General features: G+C 41.7%; 2 protein-coding genes across 3 annotated transcripts in view; one reads left to right on the forward strand and one right to left on the reverse strand.

The window, feature by feature from the left end:
* Positions 1-7,899: 7,899 nt before the first annotated feature.
* The window catches only part of KBTBD12 (kelch repeat and BTB domain containing 12), a 48,723-nt gene continuing 29,988 nt past the window's right edge, over positions 7,900-26,634 (reverse strand). The window contains exons 5-6 of the mRNA XM_028719182.2: positions 21,867-22,064; positions 7,900-8,629 (exon numbers count right to left, since the gene is read on the reverse strand). Of these exons, the coding sequence (XP_028575015.2) occupies positions 8,463-8,629; positions 21,867-22,064 (365 nt within the window). The 3' untranslated portion in view covers positions 7,900-8,462. The remainder of the gene's footprint in view (positions 8,630-21,866; positions 22,065-26,634) is intronic.
* MGLL (monoglyceride lipase) overlaps positions 8,564-26,634 on the forward strand; it is a 147,829-nt gene continuing 129,758 nt past the window's right edge. Inside the window, exon 1 of one of the 2 annotated variants that reach the window (XM_077924966.1) lies at positions 8,564-8,698. In XM_077924966.1, the coding sequence (XP_077781092.1) occupies positions 8,660-8,698 (39 nt within the window). In that variant the 5' untranslated portion in view covers positions 8,564-8,659. The remainder of the gene's footprint in view (positions 8,699-26,634) is intronic. The other variant, XM_077924964.1, reaches the window with a different exon arrangement.

A 26,634-nucleotide genomic window follows, 5' to 3' on the forward strand; every position in this document is an offset into this window, starting at 1 on the left:
ATCCTAAGTAGATAAGCTATACAAATTCACTTGAAAGAAATGCTTTAAATCCCTCATCTACTTCAGGTTACAGAATTGACCAGCCAGAAAACGCAGGAGTCAAGTCTGCTGAGCTCTTAAGAGAAAGCCCATGCCCTTGGCAGCAGCCATTTCCAGATCACTCAGGGCACAGTTTTCTTTGCTGTAGCTCTTAGGAATTGTTGTATTGTGCAAGAAGTTCAAAGGATGGAGCAGTTAAGGGAGCAAATTGCAGTTATTGGCGAGGGTCAAAAGAGAAGCAGGGTGAGAAATGTGTGGCCCTGTCTCCCAATTTATCAATTTTATTATTAACTTTAAAGCAGCCTGAAATGACTCTGATTTCAGTTGGAGGAGAAGGAGCCCTGGGAGAGGGTTTTAAAATCAGCTAGGTGGTGGGGTCAGGGGAGCTGGTGGATTATTCCATCTGACAAGCTAACCTTAAATAAACTTTGCTCTGTCTGCCTAGTATCCAACTGCATTTGGCAAAATTCCAAAGCAGAAAAAGATAAGAATGACCTAATGAAATAGGACTTGGATCCTCAGGGAAAGTTTTTGCATTGCCTCTAGATAGGATGCTGCAACCTGCCCAGTGGGAAAACAGCATAGAATTAGGCTGCATTTTTGTTTACAGTGGTTAAAAACTGATGTAACACTTCTTTGAAGGTTACCTCATATTAGTTTGTTCCCCTCTGGAATTCACTTACCTGTGAATTCAATTACCTTTCCCTGTTAATGGACAAATAAACGAAGAAGAGACCTTATGCCTAAGAAACATCCACAGCATGCATTTCGAGCACATTCAACTCACATTTAAAGCACTTGGTTTCACTCAAAGAATCCCGAGAACTCTCGTTTTCTCCTCAGAGAGCTACAGTTGCCAGTAACCTTAACAAACTACAGTTCCCAGGTAACCAAGGAAGCAGCAAGTTGCCAGCTGTGGTCTCTGCAAAGTATCCCTTATCTTTAAGACTTGTAAAAGATAACATTTTGCCAGCTTCTTACCCACATTGACTGGATTTCACATATTAAAGTGACCTGTCATGGAAGGCTAAGAGGACAGATTGGTCAAAAAGCTAGACAAGAACTTTATTATCCCTCTCAGACAAGAACAGAGACAGGAAATTGTATACTCCACCCAGAAATAACCCAGGCCAGCGCCACCTAGTGCCTAACTATAATCACACTATCTGCATGAACTAATCAAGCGGTTCTGCCCCACCTGCAGCTTCTAGTTTCCTTCTTGCTCTTAAGTCCCACATATGGTTCCAATCTTTTTTTTTTTTTTTTTTTAAATCAAGACAGGAAACAAAGCAAGGTGAACAGTTTCCTAATTAAGATCCAGTCTCCTTTGCCGGCTAATCCTCTCTCTGTGCTTATTTTATTTCTGGATAGCTGCAGGAAAGCAGACCAAAACTTCCACCTTTATTTTTATTAAAAGTTCCTGATTACACTGTGTGTCTGTCTGTGGAAAGCTAGTCCCTGGAGCATTTCCATTTTGCAGTTCATGCCATGTTGCGGCTGAGATTTAACAGCCTAAGCCTATACTTAAGCAAGGGGCAAGCAGAGGGCAGAACTCCCCTGCAGTGCTACTCTATTAGCTTCAGTGAATGAGGTCCCTGTGTATGAGTCTTGAGACCTCACACTGCCTAATAAGTGTTCTCCGCATAATGTCTGGGCCTGAGCTGCGGCTGGATTTGGAGGACTACAAACACATATTCCTCATGGGAGTCTCAGGAGACTTTCACAAGCTGCTTTCCTAATCAGAGTTGATGTGGTGTGTAGTCTAAATTCAGCTCAGGTATCACTTTAACCAGCCATGTCTGCTGTGCTTTTACAAACCGCCTTCTGTTTCTTCCCTGTTGCACACAATTTCTTCCTGCCAGCAATATATTCTCACAGAATCATAGAGCTAGGTTATCTGTTCTGTTGCTGCCACCACTCCACTTGATGCAGGAAACCCAGAGCTACAGCATTTCCAATAAATGGCTGCCCAGCCTCTGGTTGAAGACCTCCAGTGAGGGAGAGCCCATCACCCCTTTAGGTAATTGGTTTCCATGTTGGACTGCTCTTACTGTTCAACGACTTCTCCTAATGTTCAACCCAAATCTCACCTCCTGTAACTTAGGTCCATCAGATCTAGTCCTGCATTCTGGGTCAGGAGGAAAGAAATATTTGCCCCTTCTACAGTGCCAACTCTTCTAGTATTGTAACAGTGCTATTATGCCCCCTCTCTCAGGTACACGCTGCACACACTAGCCTATTTGTAGCACACAAAAAACATTGTTTTTCTTAATCTAGAATCATTCATGCTTTTCCTTACCATGCTGGTTTCAATCTACAGTGGACGCTCGGGTTGCGAACGTGATCTGTGCGGGAGGCACGTTCGCAACCCGCAGCGTCGCATCTGCACACGCGCGTGTTGCTATTCGGCGCTTCTGCACATGCATGAGCACTGAAACCCGGAAGTAACCTGCTCCAGTACTTACGGGTTTGGCATGGTGCGCAACCCAAAAACGCGCAACCCAAAGCGTCTGTAACCCAAGGTATGACTGTAGTTTGAGTCCAGGTTCTGCCATCTACAAAACTGGGTTAGGTTACTTTGTATGTATTTTGAAAACCATGCAATCCATATATTCTCCAGGCTAAGTGTATCCAGTTCTTTCTGCCTTTCTTCACTGACCATCTTTGTTGTCCTTCTCTGAACCCATTCCTATTTGTTTATGACTTTTTTTGAAGTGCAGTGACTACATCTAGACACAATATTCTCAAATGGATTCATTTCCTAAATTCTGGGGTGTTTTTTTTAACAATATAAACAACTAGTATGCTCACAGTTTTGTTCTGTAAGGTCACAACTCAAAATTTACATCTGAATGTGGATATGACAAGGGTAATAATATACCCTCTTGACCCTGAGTCAACCTCCACAGTATAAGACACTGGGGAGGAAGAAACTCAGTTGCAATGGACAGGATAGTCTTTAGTGATTTTGCACCTCCAATCAGCCCAAGTTGGACCTTGTGTGGTACAGTTGCACTGGTAATAATAGTCCATGCCACAGATCACATTGTTGTTGTTTTTTGCCTTGCACAGCAGTTTAAAGGATCAGGTTATTTTCTGCCCAATCAAATAAAATATTTTTTTACAAACAGACAAACCTTAAGCTAAGGATGATACATACTTTGGCAGATACTTGCAAAAACAAAACTCAGACTCGTATTTCTCTTCTGAAAAAGGCTTTGAATGTTCATTGTATAAACATTATGTGCTGCGATAAACAGCACAATCCTAAGCACATCTACTCAGAGATGAGTTCTATTGATTTCAATGGGTTTTACTCCCAGGTAAGAGGTGTAAGATTGCATCCGAATACTATTTTATATATATATATATAATACAGCAGAACTTCACTTCTCTGGGGCTTATGTTTTGTAGAATTCATGCTCTCCTGAAGTAAGAGGATATTATTAAATCATTCCATCAAGTGCGCATAAGGCATTGAAGCCAAAGGAAAATAAGGGAGGAGCATCAAAGGACGTGCTGTGTGTGTTTCACAGGCAGTTTTATAAACATCCTTTCCTTTCAGTCTCCAGATCTGGAGTAAAATGCTAGCACATCAGCTAGCACATCAGCTGCAGTTGAGCATGACTGGTAAGTGAATTGCATCTCTTTGAAGAAATGCTCAGATCTCTCCAATCCATTTTAAAATCTGAAGTTCTAGAGAGATGTGAGGAAATATTTTTTTATTTCTAGCCTGTTGGGTTACTTACAGTATGTATGTTTGGAGATATGATGGCCCTCAAGAGATGTTGCAGATGAGCAGAGATGATGGGTGTTGCTCAACAACATCTAGAGAACCACAGGTTCCCTATCCCTGGCTTACAGCCTTGTTTTGGTCTGATGTGAGACATTCATTGTATACTGCAATGCTGGAAATGTGGGCATTCATCCTGATTTGTTGGAGGGAATGGTAGATTATATTGTGTCAAGCCAAGGGCTATCCCACACTTCCCACTCCATTTTCCTGTTACTGTACACCTAAAGTACGGTGTTTTGGGGAAACGGGTTTTTTATGCAACGCCCCCCCAAACAACTAACTGTGTGACCAGAGTTTGTTGATACATGATTGTCCCTATTTTCAAGTGGGATTCGATCTGGAAGCTCCCTATTGCTACAAACAACAGTTAGGGAGGACCAAGTCACAATGTTTTGCTTTCCCCAATTCCTGGTCCTTAGTCCGCCTGTTCTGTGACTAGAACACACACTTTCCAGCACCAGAACATGCCATTTCCCTAACAGCAAGTAGGCGCAATTGCATTACATTGATTACATTAGCTTGCAGTGAATGGATTTTCTTGTTGCAGGCGGAAACAGGTTTTATTTAGTTCAGTTCTGCAAGTAACAGGAAGTTAATCCAAGGCCACCATCAAGCAGGGATGGGGAATCTGAGATCCTCCAGAGGTTGTTGGACTTCAGCTCCCACCGTTCCCAGCCTGTGAGGCCAACGATGATGTAAGCAGGGATGATGGGATTCATAGTCCAGCAACATCTGGGGAGCCATGGGGTAGCACTCAGTAGATTTCCCATTGAAATTAAGGCACCTAATTTAGGCTTAAATACTAAATACACTTATTATTTGTTAAATTTATAATATATATGCTGCCCTTCATCTGAAGATCTCAGGGCAGTTTACAATATAAAATTACAGGAAAAACCCATTGACATGCATAGGTTACACTGTTAGCCATCTTCATGAATTTCAGTGTAAATTCTCTTAGTAAAACATGGGCATTTTTATTCCTCAATAGCAGTCCCTCCAGAGCCCCCCAACTTAGCATGCTTTTTTCTGTCCTGGTTCATTCTGGACACAGAGAACACCATTTTTAAGTTGGGAGCTTCAAGGATGCTTCCTTCTGATCTTCTGGCCCGCAGGCTGGGGAGGGCAATTTCATGGTTTCTTGCCCCCTTGCAGGAGGGTGTAAATGAACCATATAAATGGCTGAGGTGATCTGCTGCCTTAATCACTCATTAGAGCCCATAGTTAAATTTGGAAAGAAGACAGCTATTAGCATGGTAGGTACCATGGAAACAAAACTCTCCACTAATGAGAGTTGCCACTTCCCTGTTTGGGGGGAGTGCAGTGCATGGGGGGGGGGAATGAGAAGAGGAACGCAGAGAGGGAAGCATAGGGTGCATGGTGGGAGGGCACGGAGGAGCAGGCTGCAAAGGAGGAGGTGCTCAGGTGAGCAGAGCAAGATGTGAGCAACCACCCTGGTGAGATGTTATTTGCAAGTCTCTACTCACAGAGCTCCTGTTCCACATTTCCAAGTGGGCTGAAGGTTATGTAAATAGTCTTTATTTAGAACTGACAACCACAGTGTTAGCGATGGGTAAAAAGCTGTATTTGTTTTTACTTTTTGAAAGTGTAAAAATAATTATCTCCTTTTGTTCCTCCCCCCCCCCCCCTTTTGCTAAAGCTTAGCTCTGTTGCTCCTTTGTCTTTGAAATGGAATATGTTGGGTTGGAATAACGACACACATATATATATGTGTGTGTTCCATTTCAAAGATATAGAGGCATGCAAAGATTAGGAGCTCTTCCAGACAACCTGATTATTGAGCACTAGCAAGATGTACCTGGCGCTGCTCAGCAATTTGAAGGGGGGGGGGAGGAATAGTGTTATGAGTTTGAGGAGGAAGTAGGCTGTACTTGCCTGGATCCAGCAAGTGGTAAAATCTAATTAAGGATTCAAATTCCTGAAATAGCCAAGCTAGCTTCCTGGTGAGGTGATAGCCTAGGACCAGTTAATGGGCACTTAAGGGAACAAAGAAAGTGGATCTGTGCCTCAGCTCGCCAGTAGTTGGAAAGACAAAGGCCAGAGTGGAGAGTGGCATTATGTGAGCTAGAAGGTTGAAGCAGAAAAGGCAGCAGGCTAGGGAGCCAGCCAGCCAGTCAGTGATGCTCAATTTCTGTTTGAATCCAAGGCTGCAGCTACAGGAGAAGAGAGACCTTCTTGGGGTATAAATGCTGTGAACCCCTCCATCGTAGGCTCAGGTTGTATATATGTGTAAATAAACCATATACTGTATAATAAAGACACCACAGTCTCCGCCGTGCCTCATTTCCAGAAGGAAAAACGAACCCTGGATAAGCGCCTGGAACCCCTGGAATCTTGCACCGCTCAGAGATTGGGTTGGTGTGCAGCAATAGAGATTTTTAATTTGTGAGTTTGGATGCTGTGCTTGCATGCGCACACACTCACACATAGCTCGTACAGGGTATTTATATGTCTTCTTATTAATAATTTGTTCATCCTATACTTTTCAGTGTATTCCCAATTCTCCACAAGGTCATTTTTTTAAAGGAGGGGAAATGTGGATTTGTTATGCTACAGCAACAAAGTGCTGTAATCCAATTTAACTGCACAAACTTAAACTTTGGGACGTGCTTGAATCCCTCCCACAACATGCTGACAGTCTGGAGGTGATCTAGGTAAAAATGTAGCAGCTTTATTGGACAAACTGGACAAATATAGCATCAAACCTTAGGGTATATGTGGAGAAAGTTCTTCAGTACTGTTTATCATCTCTAAACTCCAACAAAGCGATGTATACTTGGTTTGTGTGCACTTGCAAGCATCCCAATGGCCTTTTGCCCACATCAGAATCAAGAGTCAACGTAATCTATGGAAGCAGCACCCACATTTCCCCAGACTATAGGCTAAAACCTTTTCTTCTAGTGTTGACAGTATAGCCGTGAAACATTCAAATGTAAATGTTTTAACTGTCAAATACATCCTACCTACAAAGCACACAGGAAGGAAAAGGTTGAGTCATGAGGCTCACAGCTTCACTTCTTTTCTAGATTAATTCTTTCTATTAAACACATACACATGCTGATTCAACCCTAGCACAGTGTTCTGCATTGAGCAAGTTCTTGTGAAGTTCATGCTACCTTTGTGTGTTTTATGAAACGTTTATTGATGTTTCAAGGTAAAGTTGATGAGTCATAAACAGGGTAGGAAATATATCTCACTCTCCTCATTTTTCCTCTGTTCAAGTTCCTGCAGCAGGAATTTTAAATATGGGCTGGCTACACATTACACTTGAAAAGTGAATGACTGCTTCCCAAAAGCCCTAGACCACTCATTCTGGACCCTCACACCTATGATTCTCTTCCTTTTTCAGTTCTTTCTCCCTTTCTCACTCCTAGGATCTCCAGGGCTACTACTGATGCGACATCTGCATTCTCAGCTCACCCTTTCTCTACCTCAGTACAAACTACCCCAGGTGAGCAGTAGGTAAGGATAATTCCACTAGTGGAAGCAGCAGAGATTGCCCTTCCTTAATGATCTAGTGTCAAACTCAGGACAGAAGAGATGGATAAAGGACCAATAAGACCAACCTGGGTGGAAAGTTCTGAATGTCCCAGCCTGCCTTATGGTAGCAGCAGACCAACAGAAAAGGGCTCCAACTCAGTAGATGAACACATGCAAAAGGTCCCAGGTTCAATCCTCAGTAGATGAACACATGCAAAAGGTCCCAGGTTCAATCACTTCTGTGTTGGGATAGTGAAAAATTCCTGCCTCAAACAGTGAAGAGCTACTGCTAGACATAGCAGACTAGGGGTAACCCATGTGGTGTGCTCAAAATGTTGTTGGACTACATATCCCATCATCCATTGGGCATGTTGGCTGGGACTGCTGGGAGTTGTAGTACAACAACATCTGGAGGTCACCAGTAATAGACACCAATGCTTTGACTTTGTGTCCTACAGCTTTGTATGGACCTCCTCTTTGTTCCATATGGAAATTATAAGAAGCAAGCCCCGAGGTATTAAGGCAAGCAAAATCCTTCATTGTATAAGGCACCAAACCAGAACTTTAGGAAACCATTGCTGATAGTTTATTCCAAACTTCAAGAGAACTAATGTTCTATCTGTTCTAGCTGAGATTCAACACCTGGACGGTTATGGTTGTACAGTATGCAGGACTGTATGAAAGAAGGCTGCTTATCTGCAAACTCCGCCATCAACACAGGGCCAATGCAATCTGACTTTTGAGCCAATTCCACCTGATTATGAGACTAATAGCACAATCCGATGTGCGTTAACTCATAAGTAAGTCCCATTGAGTTCAGTTGAGCTTACTTCCAGGTAAACAGGTACCGGATTGCACCCTAAGGCCATCTTTTGCATTCCATTTGGCCCTCTGCTGACAATTTAATGGTTTCACAGTATTTATGTTGGTATAGAATTCTGATTTCTGAATGTGCAAATGTTTTCTTGATTCTTTGAGTGACTGCAAATGCTCACATTCGCTCCAGATGCTTTAACTAACAGTTGTCCTGGCATTTTTAGGTGTCCAGGAGACATTGCTGGCCATTTATATGAAAGTCTCTGTTCTAAGCTCCACATCTCAACTGCAAGGGAAACCTGCATGCCTATTACTCCACTAAATCAGGAGGAGGAGGAATGAGATCCCGTGGGTTCAGCTGAGCAACAAGACAGACATCATAGCTATCATGCATGAGGACGTTGACAGCCACAACATTCCACTGGTTTTCCCAGGTGTCCAGCTCTAAGATCTCTTTGGTGATAACTTCATGGCGAGCTGCAACCAAAAAAGAAAAAGAAAAATGAAATGCAACATCAACAAAGGAGTCAAGAAACCATCTTTGATGTAAGTAACAAAGCAAAAAATTCTTTTATGTTATGCTTAGATTAAAAGGAGATATGGCAGTGACTGAAGCATGATTTGCAAACCCAATATTTGTATTCCAAGCTGTACAATGTGTCTGGAAACTCCAGGTTGTGCTGATTTGATGTAAGAATGCCAAGTCCTTTTTCGTTTGGCTTATAACAAAAAACATCATTCATTGAGTATTGGTTTTCTACTTTGACCACTGTATCTAAAAAGGAAATGAACTTGGTTCTTGGATGTGCCCAAACTAATTGCATGCTGAATGCATTCTAAACTAATATAGTGCTACATGGTCCAGAATTGTCCTTTTTCTATAAAGTTTGTTTACAAGTAAATCTTTTCCAGCAAAGTTCCCTTGCAATGTTAATTGAAAACTCCCTCCTTACTGGTTTTACCTGGTTTATTGCTTCCTTGCAGAGATAGGGGATCTTTAACTATTGGTTTTCTTGGACCTACTTTCTTTCCTTTTTTGCAAAATGAAATAAAGATAAAAAATAAATGAAAGGAAATCAATAATTTAATTTCTTATCCTCATCTATACTGAACAGAATACAAGTAACATGGGCATTCCCTGCTAGCAGGAGTTTTAATGAAAGGGCCTGCTTGCCTGTAAAAGCCTCAGTAGGGTTTTGCTTATCTATGCTGGTGCTACAACTGCTTTTTATTGACAAGAAAAGAAAAAGAAAATGTGCATCAGTTCAGGGGTTGGGGAAAAACAACACTGAAGACACTGGAAGACAGTGACCAAACAATGATAGCTTCTGGGTTATCTGTAAAAAGTGAGTATCGGAGAAATTGGAGTTATTGAAAAAAGGGCTAGTGTGCAAACAATCCAATTTGTTTTGGCCGCTTGGACAGAAGAATTCATGCAAGTGAGTTAACAGTTATTTGGGCCCTGTCCCCAACCCCCCAATTCAAGGGATGGTGGGGACTTCACCCACGAATAAAAATCTTGCATGCCAAATAATCTAATATTATTCGTACATAACTTAAACCTAGTGCTATATTTATTTCACTGCAAGTAAATGACTTGTTTTACATTTCCCAATGGCTGCAATGGAGTACTCTAAGATATGTTAGGCTAGGAGCCCTCAGTAAGAAAGGACTCTAAACACCAGCTGCTGAGGAGCTCACAAGAAGAGTGACTTTTGCCCTCATGTTCTGCTGATGAGCTTCCCATTGGCATCTGCTGGGGCACTGTGAGAACAGGAGATTGGGCTAAATGGGCCATTGGTCTGGTCCAGCAGGGATCTTTATGCTCTTATGACTCCTGGCTCTGGGCCCTGCATTCACATCTCGAGCACTAATTTGCCATGGCTGGAATCTTTTGGTGTGTGAAACGGCATAACCCTGCAGAAAACACATTGCAAGGAATGTGGGATGGTTTCCCAATGTTTGGTGTGGTCATGGAAAAAAGAGAAACTAAGAAGTGAACGAACTAATTAGAGTGGATGTTGGCTTACAAGTAGATTCAGTAATGGTTAGATCTGCATTAAAAGGTACGTATGCTATCCTAAGTATGCCATTCTGATCCTGGTTATCTTTTGTTGTTGTGGATAAAACTGAGGGTACTTTTACTTACAAGGATGAGACCTGCCTCTTTAAACTTAACCCAGAATGCAATTACTAAACCTTTATTGGTTGCAATGAACATTCAACATCCTTTCCAAATTCTTCCCCAAATTAGTAGCCTTCACATGCAACACACAAAGAGATGTCAGATATTCTCAAATGCATTGTGTAAGAAAATGCCCTCCAGGCTTCTGGAAACTGAGTTTTGTGGTTTCCATGGGCATGAGTGTTAAGCAGCCATCTCGTACGCAGGGTGGAGACAACTTTCAGTGCCTCTCTTGTACTTTGCCTGTTTGGAAAAACTGATGGATTTGGCAAGAGCAGTTAGATTCAAGCAACTCTGTTAAAGCCAGTTTTTATAAAGAGCAGCTGTTAACCATGGCTGAGCAATCGTACCATAACAAAAGAGCCACCAAGCAAGAGAGAATTTTGCTTCAGAGTTCTTTCCCCCCTCTTCTTTTATAGGTGAACGGAAGAGCCATTTATTTTCTAGCACAAAAGCTGGGCTTTTTGACACCTATTACAAAAAGCCAACTGCTTTGGTATTAATGAGAAGTTCTTTTTAAAGCTACTCCCCCCCCCCCATACCAGTTTGAAATTTTCAGCTGAACTTTTGCTGTAGCTAAAAATGTGTGGATAGGATTTGCTCATCTTTTTCATTCTCTGCTCTGAGGAATTTCTAGGTCTAGCCTGGCTTGGTACAGCTATTGGGGTAGTGGATTATAACTCTTTGAGCAGTTTCACACATTGTACAGCAACAAACTTGGGTTTGCCACTGTTCACCCTCAGCAGGGAGTCATAGCCAATTCCAATGCACATCCTCCCAAATGTCTTTTTGTTGCATTCCCACTGAATTTCCAGTGAATTTCTTCACTGTTAACACAGGAAATTATTTACTGGACTCTGAATTGGGGCTTTCTCTTCATTTGTAATATCTCCATTATAACCTTGGCCTTTCTTGAGGACTGTAAAAGTGGAACAAGAGGAGAGGCTATTTTGCTGCTTTTCAGGGGTGCTCATTATCACTTATTTATGGATGATGAAATTATGCCATTGGAATAATGTGCACAGTGATTTATTTGGCATGGGGTAATTGTTTGTATTATGATGTTTGTATTCTGTGTTTTAATAAAGATTGTACCTATGGATTTTATTTTTGTGTAGTTGCATGTCCTGAGACTTTTGAGATGGGGAGGATAGAAAACAAGTTAAATAAATACAGTAGTCCTTTATCACTTTGCATACAGTAACTGCAATTCTAAGAAGTGAAACCAATAAAGTCACATACGCTACATTTCATTTCTCTAGCTTTTTATTGCTCACAAAATTGACATAGGTCTGGAGGAATGGGAGATTCAAGCTTATGTGCTGAAGAGGGGAGTGAACAGCTGTAAAAACATTTATTTTTTAAAAAAAGGAATAGATCGTTGAAATTGTGGAAGCAGTGCTAGGAGAAAAGGAAGCAGCATCGCTGGGTGTCTATGTTTACATAGATCAGATGAGGATTCTTGCTGATGATTCTTTATGGTCTAAAGATTAAAACATTTAAAAAAATAAATGCATATAATGGCAAATAGGAAGGAGAGAAAGGAAGGTGTCATTAACCAGTCAGAATTCCACAGGCATTTATCTGTTCTTGTCATGGAAGCAACTACCCAAAGTGAATGTACTATACTCTTGTTTTGGCAAACTAGATAAAATCTCAATGGATCATTGGAGATTTGGCAAAATGTCACTTATTGTACAATTAGGTCAAGCCTTAAATTCATCTGATGCTGGCATTTAACACCATTATAAGCCAGTTGTGTCCATAGTACAGTATGGCAAGTAATATATGTTGGAGGCGTAAGGCAGCTAATCTGGAATGTTACATTTTGAGATTACTTTAAGGTTGTGAAATTTTGGACTGACATGGTAAAGGAGATCGAAGTGATAACAAGATATGTACAGTACTACTAATTGATCCTTTATTTTATTTGCGCTGATAAAGGATCAAACACCATTGGAATATAGGGAATTAGTTCAACAGTTATTGACAGTTCTTAAAATGATCATACGGACGTGGGTGGTGCTGTGGGTAAAAGCCTCAGCGCCTAGGGCTTGCCGATCGAAAGGTCGGCGGTTCGAATCCCCGCGGCGGGGTGCGCTCCCGTCATTCGGTCCCAGCGCCTGCCAACCTAGCAGTTCAAAAGCACTCCCGGGTGCAAGTAGATAAATAGGGACCGCTTACTAGCGGGAAGGTAAACGGCGTTTCCGTGTGCGGCTCTGGCTCGCCAGAGCAGCGATGTCACACTGGCCACGTGACCCGGAAGTGTCTCCGGACAGCGCTGGCCCCCGGCCTCTTGAGTGAGATGGGCGCACAACCCTAGAGTCTGTCAAGACTGGCCCGTAAAATGATCATCTTTTATAACTGGGAAAAATGAGCATATCAACACTGGAGGAATAGATATTTCAAGTATGAGATATTGTACATATTATTAAACTAAGGTGAGACAGAGAGGGAAGATAATCTGATGATCTCTTTGTGAACAAATAGAATGTGTTTATTAGCTATTGGTGCAATAAAGTACAGGACCGTGCAAACCCACACAGACTATTGGGTTTGTTGTGAGCATGGCAAGCTGGTTTCTGTTTATATTTTTATGTATAGCTTTGTTCTTACTTTTTTTTTTTTTTTACATTATGGATAGTATCCTTGATGTATTTTTCAAGTCACAAATTTAGCAGTGAATATTTTTTTTTAAGGACCAGGTAAGGCTTTAAAACTCCAGTTTTCATGTTTGCACCTCTGTCCTGGATAAGTGCCACTAGCTTACTTTTATTTGTTTTTTATTAGGAAACATATTTGCTTCATATTCCTAGCCATACTATGCTCTGCAACATTCTTGCAGATGCTCTACAAGGGAAGAAGCACTACTTGGAGGCTCATAAACTTCCATTTCCAAGTATGAATGCATTTTGCCACTCAGACATAACCAGGCTGGGTTTTGCTGTTACAGCTGTATGACAGGCTGACTTGGCCTGCTCCACTCAAGACTGGCCATTGCATGGGGAAGCCTACAGATTGCTTTAGGGTATGCTGAATAAATATTTAATCTGCTTCTCTGTTCTTTGAAAATTGCATTCCATATGTGGTTAGAGTTTATACTTACCCCTGTGGTACGACATATCGATTGCTGCTGCTACTTTCTCTCTCTCTCTTTTTATGGGAAAATTGCATTTTTCAGGAAAGCCAGTTTTGAAGATGAAACTCCAACTTCATTCATATCTATCTATCTATCTATCTATCTATCTATCTATCTATCTATCATCTATCTATATCATCTATCTATCATCTATCTATCATCTATCTCTCTATCTATCATCATCTCCAGAAAGTGTCTGCAATTCAATATTTGAGTTGTCATGTACTTTTTAATGTTCTTCCATGCAAGAACAGCAAAAAAATAGGAAGTTGGAGTCCAAAGCACATTTAAAAAATTTTTTTAAATGGAAGGGTTGAGTCTTATTTTATTTTATGGCGGATGGTTGCCTCCTGTCCTTTGAACTATGAAAAGGAATCAAATCAGTTTGATTTGGTTTGGTTGTCAAAAGTACGTATATGCACATGCCTACACCATCCCAGGAACTGTAATTTGCAACTTGTAGCATGGTGAGGTCAGAACCCTTAGCAAACTAAAGTTCTCAGGATTCTTCCAGCGCCTGAAATGTATGGTGTGGATGTAACCCAAGTCTGATAATACTGGGTAAGTTGCTTTCATGAATGCTATAACCCACAGAAACAGATGTTGGCAAAAGGAGAAAAGAGGATAAATGATCTGAACAGTGTCAAACAGGAAGGCTGTTGCATAGTTTGGGAATAAGATCTAGTTCCTGAGTCACTGAAATTTCTAAGTCTTTATGTGGTCAAGAACTGCAATAGCAAGTCCCCAGTCTCCCACACTGTTATTATTGTTCATCATCCATGTGATCTAGTTGAGATTCCTGCATTGCAGGAGGTTGGACTAAAAGACCCCCCAGGGTTACTTCCAACTCTACAATTCTATGATTCGGTCTCCTTGCTGTTCTGCTACCCTTCTCACCTCATCTGTTCTGTCCCAGCCGCACCCTCTCTTTTCCTTAAGGGGCCCTCAAGATCCTATCACTTTCCCCCAGCACTACCACTCCTTCTAGCCCTTGCACGACCCAAATATTTCCCTCTAACTTCTCAGAAGCAGAGGTGGGTCTATCAGAGGGGATGAAACCATTGTGAACTGCTGCTCTTGGTAATTTGACCCGCCAGATATAAGAGAGAGTGCAAAATCTCCACCCCTTCCTGAACCTAGCATCCTTATCCTTGACATTTTGTTAGTACTCGACACTGCATGGCTACCTCTTCAGCAGTACCCTGCTATCCAGACAACAATTTTCTTTATTTTTATCAGATCAATAGATGCTTGAAATCCAGACCAGTTAATTTTTCCATTCTATGCATCAGTCTATGGCCACAGTCAGAAATAATTCCTACCCTTAACAGGTTATTCTCCTTATGATCCATCCTCTAAGTTCTCTTTGTACAGTTGCCAAGCTACTGGTTCACAATCAGGCCCGGTTCTATAGTAGGAATTCCTTCCTGTTGCTCTTGATGTGCGATTGCCTGAACACTGCTACAGAAGTGGCAAAAGAAGCACTATATGTGCGAGTGTTGCTTTCTTTCTCTCGCTAGGGCCCCAGGTGAGGGCTGTTTAAATGGCCAGGGAGTGGACCTGAGGGAAACCTTCCCACTCCATCGGCTCTGCCCCCTGGCACAGCCCATGTCCAAGCCTGCATCCCCATTCACCAAACCAGGATGCAAGCCAGGATCCGGCTTTTGATAGGTGAGCGGACTTCTACAATCACATGGTACTCTTTGAGCTGCAGAAGTCATCAAATTTCCTCTTGTGTCCTGAGAGCATCAGTTGGGGGTGCTGTTGAAACTGATGTTATTAATTCCAAAAAGATACTTTGCTAGCACTTTCTAGTGCTTTCTCTTCCATCCTACCGCTCTCTCCCATATGCTTGTCTTATTGTACAACACAGAAAGAATAATGAGTAATGTTTATGTGATTGCAGTAGATTAAAAGCATCATATGGTTATGCATTGTCTTGATAGTTACTATTCGAAAACAGAAAGAACATAGCCCATTTCCCCATAAATCTATCTGGCTGATTTATATGTGTTCTGTTAAAGCAAGTTAATTTCATCATTGTTACAGGAGATCATATTTTCTCAGTCCAATCTAATAAGGATGGTACATTGCTGTTTTCCCAGTTCTTTGCTTGCATTATTTTTAAAGCTGTTAATAAATGGACTGTCACTTCCACAAAACCTTAAAAGCACTATTTTAGGCTCAAGAAGTGTATAATGATCACCCATTTCTATGATGGTATTATAACTATATTCCAAAAAAAACTGGATGATAAGGCACTATCAAAATATATCCATAAAATCTGCTCTTCTTACCCCACATCTCCAACCATTATCCAGTCCTGTTTGATATATTAAATTCAGCTTGTATGTTGTAACATACTATTGATACAGGATTTCGAAATTATTTCCCCTTAAATCTGCTTAAATCTGCTGATACCAGCCTACATAGAATATGACTCCATAACCATTTCCATTCATCTATTCTTATTTCAGATCTAACATCCCTTTCTCATTTTCTCATAAAATTACTGTTTGTTCTGTATCTCAAATCATATAGTAGAATTTACCTATGGCCCCTTTCATGTTTACTTTATTTTATTAGTGTTTCATATTTTGTAAGTATAAAACTTACTGCTCCCCTAATCTGAAAGAACTGAAACGTTGGGTTTCTTGTTCCTCCCATTATTTTTGTAATTTTCTCATAGGTGATATTTTGTCCAGTCAATAATACATTAATAACATCTAAACCTGTGATTTACCGATCTTTAAAAACTCCTATTAGACCAGAATCAGGGTTTATGAATTCATTATAGAAAAATGAAGTTAATGGGGAAAGTCCTGGGCATACCGTTGCTTTAACTTTGACAATTATGCCTTCCCAATTGTCATCGTCATACCGCAGCATATTTCTAACATCTCTTTTTTCCAAGTAATGACTCTGCTTCTATGATTTTATCTAGAGAAAACCAGTCCTTTATTAAAGCTAATTTTATCGCTTGACAGTACCAAACTATATTTGGAATTCCCAGACCTTTTCTGTCTACTTTTTTATATAACATCTCCAATAATTTTGTTTTAAAGAGTTCTCTTGTGGCTGGTAAAAATATTGGGCAAATGTGCCTGTCCGACAGACTGAAAAACTGAATAGCTTAGAAGTGGCAATGGGGATTCATGAGATAATGGGGATTCTAGCATGCATCATAGAACCAGGGGTTGGCAGGGGTTTGCAAGGCCTTGTGTGGTAGGAGTGTGTGGTTTAGGGACTTCTCCAAACAAACTGTTTATTGAGTGTTCATACATTTCTAGTTTGCAGCTGAATCCCTCTCACAAAATAGTGATAGTCTCTGGAAGCAACCTAGACCTGTGTGTCCCACGTGCAAAGAAGGCATGTCTGTAGCCCCAATAGCGCCATATTACTCTGGCTCGGGAGACATGTACCCTGCAGCACATTCTTGGTTTGGAGCTAGCCATGGGCATTATATAACTCCAATCCTGTGACAACTGGTTTTGGGGAGTGTCCTCCCTTTCCCAACTCTGCAAGTATAAATCAAATGGAAAGTCTTTGCTTTGGGTACTACTACCATCAGAGTTGGAGTTGTTTCCCACCAGAGACAGGACCTTTTCAGTGGTGGCACTCAAACCATTCACTGTCTAGTTGAAGCCTGCAAAGGCCACCCAATTTAGGCCTATAGCAAAAACTCACTTTCCCATCTAGTTTTTAAGTTGAGTCATCTGTGTAAACAATGTGTTGTTGCACACACACACCGCCCCGATATTACTGATGTTTTCCTTTCTCATACTGTTTCTCTATAACTGTTTTTATAATGCTGATATTGCTGACTTGTTTTTTTCAACCACATCAAGGGCCATATTGACGGAATAGCATAGAATAAAATTGATTGCTTAATGCACAGTCATTTCAAACTAGCAAAATATCTGCCAATAAGCTGGGTAAGTGGGGAAATCCAGCAGCTGTGGAGGAGGGCCAGGTGAACAGCTCACCTTCTCCACTGATGGCCTCTGGCTGCTGCTACCTCTGCAAGTGAAGCACCAGTTCTCTACCACCACCTCAAGTCATCTGAAGCTGGTGCTTGCCCTTTCCTTTAGTGAAGAATACTAAATGTGACAATTGTGTCAGGCAAACACAGGCCACAGCTGTCAGCCCCTGGAGGCCCGGAGGTTTAGCTTGAGAGTGAAAGAGCCGTAATTGAAGCATTGTGCTACCAGTCTGCAACAACTCTCTTGAAATCAGTAATATACAGGCAATGGCTTAGCAGTCAACCCACTTGGAAAACACAAGGCAGCTCTTGTCCACTGCATATTCCTGAGTGTTCATTTAAAGACAATAGCCTCTTGGGGCAAGCAAAGCTATAAACTGTAATTGACATAGAGATTCTAATGCGAAATGGCCTTGCTGAACCTCCCACTGCTGGATTTAATATTGCTGACAACTGGAGGACATCACTATTTGCGACACTAGGATATAATTGGAGAGGTAGAGGTGGAAAGGAGCTGAGCGGGGAGAATCACCAGAACAAAAAGATTGATTCCTCCCTGCCTTAATGTTATCATTAGATGCATATTAGCAGAATCAGCACAGTTAATAAGCAAATAACTGTTTTACTGCTTTAATGGAAGAAAGTGTGTGGATTCCTGGCTGATGTCAGAGCAGGTTGGAAAAGGGATTTCAAGCAGAGTTTTCAAGCTACTTATAATGAGCTCTCTTAATGCTTCAGTCGTATAGAATAATGGGAAGACAGCAATTACTAATAGCAAGGATGAGCCAATATTAAGCAGCAAATCAAGCACGAAAAATCATAGCTGCCTGCAGTCTCAACAGTTCTCTGAACAGACTCCATCTCAGTGTCAAATGGACGCCATAGCTGCCTCTTCAGCCCAGGTCACTGTTTATGCAAACTTAAGACTTGAGGGCCTGTAGCTGTGTGATGATCTGCAGCCAGTATTGACGTCCACTGGCCTGAGCACCACTTGGGATTCTCAAATTGTAATATTTATATTGTAATATAAATAATTATTTTACAGACATTTCAGATAAATGCACAGTCTTGAAAGCAGCTGTCAGGGGCTCTGGTCACATTTTGTTCACTTTGCAGTACAAACACATACTGAGTTTTGTGAGTTCATGCATTTGGGAACCTCCAGCACTAGTTCAGGATCTTGTTTACATGCTGTTTCCCCAACCTCCAACTTTGGGCTACATTTTGTCATCCCTTTAAGGGCAGCGGGGTGGAGGAAAGCTATCCCACATCTAAATAACAGGGGGAAAGGGACTATTCCAAGAACTCTCCAAAGCAAGTAACTTGAGCAGTTCTGCGTGCAAAGTCAGTTTTTCGTGATGATGAGATTTGAGGTTTGTCATTAGCCCTTCTTTCGTTGTGGCAAACTTTTCTGTGAAAAACACCTCCCTTTTTCCTTCAAGTGCCAGTCCTGCCTTTCTCTAGATCAGGATAGGGCTCCAATTCCCATCATGATGGCATTTTTGACAGGGTGTTTATCATGGCAGTTCTGATGTACAAAAGGCCTTATTCAGAAACTGTATGATGATAAGTCAGTTAGTCATGCTGAATCTAATTGCTTCATTTACTTGATGCATGCCACAAGTACTCAGAATTTGTTCACCTACTAAGTTTCAGCTTTTTGTTTTTCAGATCTGAATGAAAATAAAAGATGAATAGAAGCCCGCAAAGAATAGGCAGGTTAGGGCAAATCAGTATGTGAAATCCACCTGCAGACACACACAACTGAACACACAATTGCTGGGCTCAGAGTCCTTTCATTCTTAGCATGCGTATATCTTTTGCACCCAGCTCCAGGTGGCAGAACTTGAGATTTCATTTAAAAATAATGAGTAGAACCCACAAATCTGAAGTTTGCTAATCCCTGTCCTATGTCACAGGATCTCTTCATAATCCTTAACCTGCTCCTTTGTGAGATTTTCAGCCCATCCAAACTTTTCGTTGTGATGTTTAACTACATCCTGGCCAAAGTCACAGAAGCTGGATTGCAAACTGTTAAGTGCTACACACCAGCTCAGCCAGTCAGTGCTATAGGCTGCACTATTACAAGTGCAAAACACCCAGGGCCCCTTCACTCTGGTGTTTTATTGATGAAATAATTGTCCACACAACATTAGTTGTTCTGCAATGCTCCCTCAGTGTCACCGCATAGTTGCCCTCTGTCAAGGTACTCTTGCACTATAGCACAGCGAAAGTGGGAGAAAAGACACACGCACTTTGAATACTTGTTGTACACAAAGTGACACAATTTCAGGAGGAAACTATGCGACATGCTCTGACTGGAAACAAAACAGTAGGTATACCCCAAAACTGTTGCAAGGGAAACCAGCATCGTGCGTAACTACGTTGATACCACCATGAGCACAAATCATCCTGAACGCACAATAAAAAGAATGCCTGGAGGGGCCCACAAGATTTACCACAGAAATACAGCGATGTATTATTACCATCATCACCCGTGTTCTGAGCTGTACAGTTCCAGGCCTCTTGAGAACACATGAATATGTCTGTCATTTTTATTTTATTTTTTTAAAGAATGGCAGTGGGAAGAAGGGTTAGTTTTGAATAGAATCCAGAACACAGAGCTTTAAAATGAAGAGATATAACAACTCAAACCTAGCCCAGCTGGAACTGCTGTCACATAAAAGATGGATGCATGTTTTGTGGTGTTCCTAAGCAGAGAATCTGGGAAGTAATTAACCTGACTTGACATTCATTAGTGCTAGATAATGTATCTGTCTGCCGGCGTTTTCCTTGTGAAAGGAACTGTGGCAACAGCAGCTGTGTCAGGTGGGAATACATGTTTGATGTACTTAAGACCTAGGTGTATTTGGCAGGCGGGGGTGGGGGTGGGCAGAGAAAGAAAACCGAACAGCCACAGTATGAGAAGACTGCATGCCTGAAGACGCCTGACAAAATATTTTTAACCAACCGTATCCAAGTATGCTGATGAGTTAGGAAGCGAAGGATGCCGATTGGTTCAATAGCTGCTACTATGACAGTGAAAAGTCCATGCTTAGCGTGCCGGTGTGTGTGAGTGAGGCTGACCTTGTGGGACAGGGACCAGATTTTACACAAGTGGGACAGTATTATTCTCACTATTTGGGGAACATGAAATCTCTCTCAGGACTTTAATAGTAATGATAAGATAACCCTGTTCTGTGCTTCCTTAGTGCTTATTCTCCTGTAAGCTCCATGAATATATGAAAACAAAGAAAGCAGTCGTGCGCAGTATCAAGGATAAGGAACAGTACACATTGCACACTAGAGGGGGAGTCTGGCCAAGGGCATTGCTGTTTTTAGTTTCGACAGCTGTGGAGATCCACATATAGAAGCTGAAGGGCAAGCAAGCCTTCAGATTTTTTCAATGTTCTGGTGTAAACACGGAGTGCGGGCAGGTTCACACCAATGCTCACTACACAGGCCTGGGATGAGAACAGCAAATGGCACTCACTGCTCCAGTAAAGCTGTACAGAACACACATCTCCCTGTGCATCCCTGCCCCCCCCCCAAAAAAAAATTTCAATTCTGGGTTTTCCCCTAACCCTCCAAAGCAGATTTTGTCGCCTTCAGCAGGTAAACAAGTAGAGGAAGTTCTTGCTCTCATCCAATTACTTAATTGGATACAGCCCATATTAAATTAAATATCAATCTGCTGCCCTTTCATGAAACCCAAAATCAGCTGTATAAGGCTTACCCTGCCTAATGTTAGGGCCAGCCCTACATACATGATGGATGGCTGCGGAGCCATGTTCTCAAGGCCACATCAGGTGGAATAATATAAACCACAGGGTGGGGTCTCATTTAAGAGGCACTAGGAGAAAGCTGAACCACAGATATTGCTGGGAACTCTGTTATAGCAACTTTCTCATTTTTTCTGCCTAGATTGTGTGTGTGTGTGTGTGTGTGTGTGTGTGTGTGTGTGTGTGTGTAAGAGAGAGAGAGAAAAAATATATGAACTGTAGAGTTGGAAGGGACCCCATGGATCATCTAGTTCAACCTCCTGCAATGCAGGAATCTTTTGCCCAAATTGGGGGTCGAAACTATGAACCTGAGATTAAAATTCTCCTGCTCTACCAACTTTATAAAAGTAGTCAGCAGCATGAAAAACAAACACCAGTCAGGACATGGGCAACATACAGAGGGTTGAAAAGCTTGGGAAAATAAAAACACCCTTCAGGTTTGGTTCCAAGGGAACAGGCGACATGATGCTCAGTTTATTCATGTATCAGAAGAATGAAGGGATTATAAAAGCTGGTCAGGATGCAAATTGTATCTCTTAGGATGATGGAATCTGTATTCAGATGCCTTGGTGGCTCCTAATGCACATTACAAAAACAGCCACATTCTCTTTGGATTTATCCAGTACCTGCTCCACGAAATCCCCCGCAGACATAGAGCTTCCGTTCCACGGCACCAGCAGAGGTAGAGTTAGTTCTCAAGGAGAGAAGAGGATAGGGCATGGGAGGACCATCTCTCCAAAAATTCCTTTCAGGGTTATAGATCTCCACTGCATCAAGACATTGCCGTGACTGTCCTCTGTCTCGACCAAGGCAGCCAATCCCACCTGTAGACAGAGGAAGACAAACAGACAGAGACATACATTAATGATAGCAGAAAACATGGAGGAATGCATTGCCACTAATGGCTCTTAATATCAGCTGTGTACACAAGGCTGTTTAAAGTTGATTTGATTGATATGATATGTCTTATACGTCATCCACACAACATTATCCTCATCCAAGTGGTAGCGTACACTCCCCATACATTTAATTCATATTTTCCTGATCTATGGATAATGGGGGGGGGGAATCCAATACAAAATTGCATGTTACCCCATTGTATGGTGTGTGTGTGTTTTTAACATTTATATGGTGACATTTTGTTGAGTGTCTTCTATGAACACACCTCATACTTGCTTGGTGAGGTGCTCCTTTGTGGCTGCTGATATGGTTGAGAGTAGCACACACAGACACACACACTCTCTTTTTTAATCTGTTGTTTTGTGCAAGTCTGGTATATTGGAAAACTTGTATGTCAAAAATATTATTTAAAAATTTGTCCATCAACACCTGGAGGACTCCAGGTTCCTTATTCTGTCCTATGTGCATATAAATAGGAGAAGAGAGGACTAAATGGTTTTGGTGTGCTGGAGAAACTTAAACTGTTGTTCACCCCTTAAAAAAACCAGGCTGGATGTGCATTCCATAGCAAGAGAGGCAAAACACTGCACATACCTTTGAAAGAATTAACGATGGACAAGTGAATATATGAATGCATAAAGAAATGGTCACAAGGTGGTGTGGTATACCTTGCTGCTCTTTGCCCCTTCCTTTTTCAAAATTATGGCTGGACACAGCATCATTAAGGGAAACACACACACACACACTGAATAATAAATTTGTCTATTGCACTGGCAGAACCACATTCCTCATTGCCGCAACCAAAGCAAGGAATGTAGTATCTGGGGAGAACCGTCTCGTTTTCCAAGGTACAAAATATTTTAGTTTGAGTGCTGGGAAAATATGATATCCCCACAGCAGAAGTGAGCTGACCCCTGAAGGAAGAATGTGGACTGTGTGCAACAGATAAGAAAGAAATGCAGACTTTCTGTGCGAGCACACACACAAATGGATCAGGTGGAAATGTGCCTATTCAGATACCTCTTAATTAAACAAAACATGAATTCGCTGCCTCTTTGAAAGAGAATTCCCACAACTCTTTATCAAAGCCAGATGTGGCAAGAAGTACATTTTGAACAGGCCAATATATTTTACTAGGCTGTGGCTGCAGTGGTTGTGCCCAAGTTATAAACGGTCAGCTCAAATTGTGCATCGTTCATAATGGGCAAGATGCTCAAAAGTTAAGCATTTTTAGTCCGATTGAAGCCAACACAACTTAGGCTGTGTTCACTCTCCCGTTTACTGTGCAATGGAGAAGGAGGAGAGGACAGAGGGTGGAGAAAGAGATGTAAATGGAGTGGGACCCTTTCCCCATCCTCTGGACCCCCTGGGAAATTCAACAAATTTGCTGTACCCGGAACTGGGTGTGGGGAGTCCAGCTGAGTAGGATACAGCCTGAGGAAGTCCTGTCCACCTTGGGTCTGCGCATGAAAAGCAAGTCCAGAGTGAGAGACTAGGGTGATGTCCCCTGTTTCCAGGAACTTCTATTGTGAGACTTTGGTGGGTGAGCTAAACGTTTGCTTGGACCCTGGGTGAGAACTCAGAGGCTGAGAGGGAGGGTACGTCAGAAGGAAAATGAATTGATATTCATTTATATATATAAGTAACTTTGTATAAATATAATATTTTTATATGTAACTGTGTAATCTTTGGTTCAGGTTGTCTGTTGTTGCTTCGATTTTAGAAATATTTTAATATATTAAGCAGTATAGAAATTAAATAATCAAAATAATTCATCCCTCAGTGTGTTCTCAGGGCTGGGTTTTTATTCTGTGTTCACACAACGTTATCTAGAATGTTTTATATATCCTCTGTTATGGTGTAAAGTACTACTGTTCAATGCATTATTTTTTAAACAAGCTTCACACTGATTCAAGTCCTTAAGCCATTTCCAATTCATCTCTAGCTAAGGTACGAAAACCTTTACATAGGGTAAAGACGTAACTGTCCCCTCGGTATGTACATAAATAGAAATGAATCTGACACTAATGAAGTTGTGCTGATGTGAACAGCTAGGAGCAAAGACCTAGAAATGCACAGGGTGAGGTGAGGGATTCACTGCATGGTCATGTGAACACACCGTTAGCTGCATGCTGCATTGCTTCCTCTGTATTTAGATCACAGGTGCTTTTCTACCACTCCTTCCCTTCTTTAAAACCATAATGGGAAGTTTTCCTTCATCTGTGAAGTTCTGTGACTTGTGATAGGTCAAGGTTCTAGGAATGGCTCAGAGGTTTCTGAATGTCCTCAGAAGCAGAGCCATGTACCTCTCCCCAGGATCTTGCATTAAATAGATGGGGGTGACCTGCCATACCTATGATCACAAGCACACATTATGGGGCCAGTATTTCTTTGTAGGGCCAGAGCTCTGATGCACACATGGAACTCCTCACATTCAAAGCAATGGATGAGAGAGCTCAGTGGGCTTAAAGGAAATCATGCCTAGAACTGCTAGTTCTGTTGAAGAGAATGGGTCAGCTTGTTGGTACAGAAGCTACATACGCACCCTGAAGCACGCACAGGCTTCTGAATGTGGTACATAAGGTAGGAAGTGCCCTCAGTTGTAGCAATCAAAGCTTGCATGTATTTGCTGTTGGGGCTAAAAACTCACTTCATGTACCAAGAGGCACGCAGTGTTTACTTAACACAGAATGAAATGTTAACATATCTGAAAGTGGATGTTTGCACAAAAGCACATTAATTTTAAATGGGGGGGGGGGTATCTGGCTGAGTGACGAGTCTGGTATTAAAGCACTATTTGGCCTTGGAGGAAATCTGTATCTGAATGTGTAACTATTTTCAGCCTTTGGATGGAGGCCATGTTTAAAAGATGCTAGCATATTACCCAATAAGGAATGCACAATAAATTATATTGCTAGCTGAGCACTGCAAATGTGCACGTACTTACGTTGGAATAAATATTTCCCCCACAAAAGTCAACAGCAAAACTTTTAACTAATCATATGAGTTGGGATCAATCCTCTGCACAATTGCCTGGGAATAAGTTCCACTTAATATAATGGGGCTTACTTCCAATAAATATCCACAGGATTGCTCTGCACATGTATAGATATGGAGGAATAAATAACCTTGAAGTTTGGTAGTCTCTTCCTTCACATGGTTTGCTACTTGAATCCACACAGCCTAGTGCTCAGGGAGTGTAACAATACACTCATTCCAGCTAGATTGCAAATGGGAGCTTTCCTTCCACTGCAACTAATAATTATGCTCCCCCTGTCCGTGAATCAGACTGCAGTGGGAAACAAACAGTTAACCCCCCATGCCTATTGTGCTCACATCTTGCTTGTGGGCTGCTGATTGGCCAGAACACTCAACTAGATAGGCCTTTGGTCTGATCCACCAAGCCCTTTCTTATGTTGTTATATCTCATCTAGTTTGGCTTTCAGGCAGTGGTCTTTCCTAGCTCTAATACCTGGCATTATTTTAATTGGAGATGCCAGGAAATGAAGCTATTGCCTTCTGTGTGCAAGCTCTGCCACTGTGGCCTCTTGTATGTGTCACTCTGCTGTTGAGCTATGGGCTCCTCCCCTGACAAAAGTGATATGATGGAGGCACAGAACAAATGATTCTCCATTCTCAGGTATCATAAGAATGAATTGCCTGCTAGAGTGAAAGGTATATGCTTTGAAAACACCACACAAACGCCTACATAACAATATAATTTTATGTCACCGCTACAACAATTTCCCAAGCCCTAATAAGCATGCTTATTATAATTCTCCTGTTGAACAAAAGAAACTCTACCAATTACCAGTAAATTGAGAGGTCTGTGCTCAGCGTTGATTGGCTAGGACAGATTTGCAGCATCCCAGAGGCATCCTCCATTTGTATGCTGCTAACAGTACACTCTGGAGCATCAGTGTTGCTGTGGTCCAAAGCAAAGTGTCCCACAGTGCATTCAGATTCTCCTAGGTGCTTGGCACATCTCACAAGCACAGAAACAGATCCATTCAAACCTTCAGAGGTCCACTCTTTCTGAATGCCCATGGCTGATTCCAAAGATGTCCTCCTCAATTTTGACCCAGCAGGAGGTAAGGCATCATATACGGAACATGTATTTTCTTATCCTTCAACAGTTAGATTGCTCACACGCGACACACACTTATTTCAACTCTGTTTCAGCACTTGTTTTGTGGGTGGGAGGAGAGAGATGCCAGCAGGATATTCAGCAGAGCCCTCTTCTCAAAATATTGACAATGCTAGCACAGAATAAGAATGACCTTCATGGAATACAATTGAACTTATTTTGGAGCAGTCCTGTTGGCTTCAGTAGGGCTGCTTACAATCTCCCCCACCCCCACCGAGCAGTTCTAGGTGGGCAATCTGTAATTGTTAAATTGCAGAGATGAATGTGCTAGCATGACCCATAAACTTCTGCATCTACACTGCTGAATGCACCCACCATATAATGTGCATTGATTCTATTTCCAATAA

This window comes from Podarcis muralis, chromosome 2 (assembly GCF_964188315.1).
Source record: "Podarcis muralis chromosome 2, rPodMur119.hap1.1, whole genome shotgun sequence".
Classification (NCBI taxonomy): Eukaryota; Metazoa; Chordata; class Lepidosauria; order Squamata; family Lacertidae; genus Podarcis; species Podarcis muralis.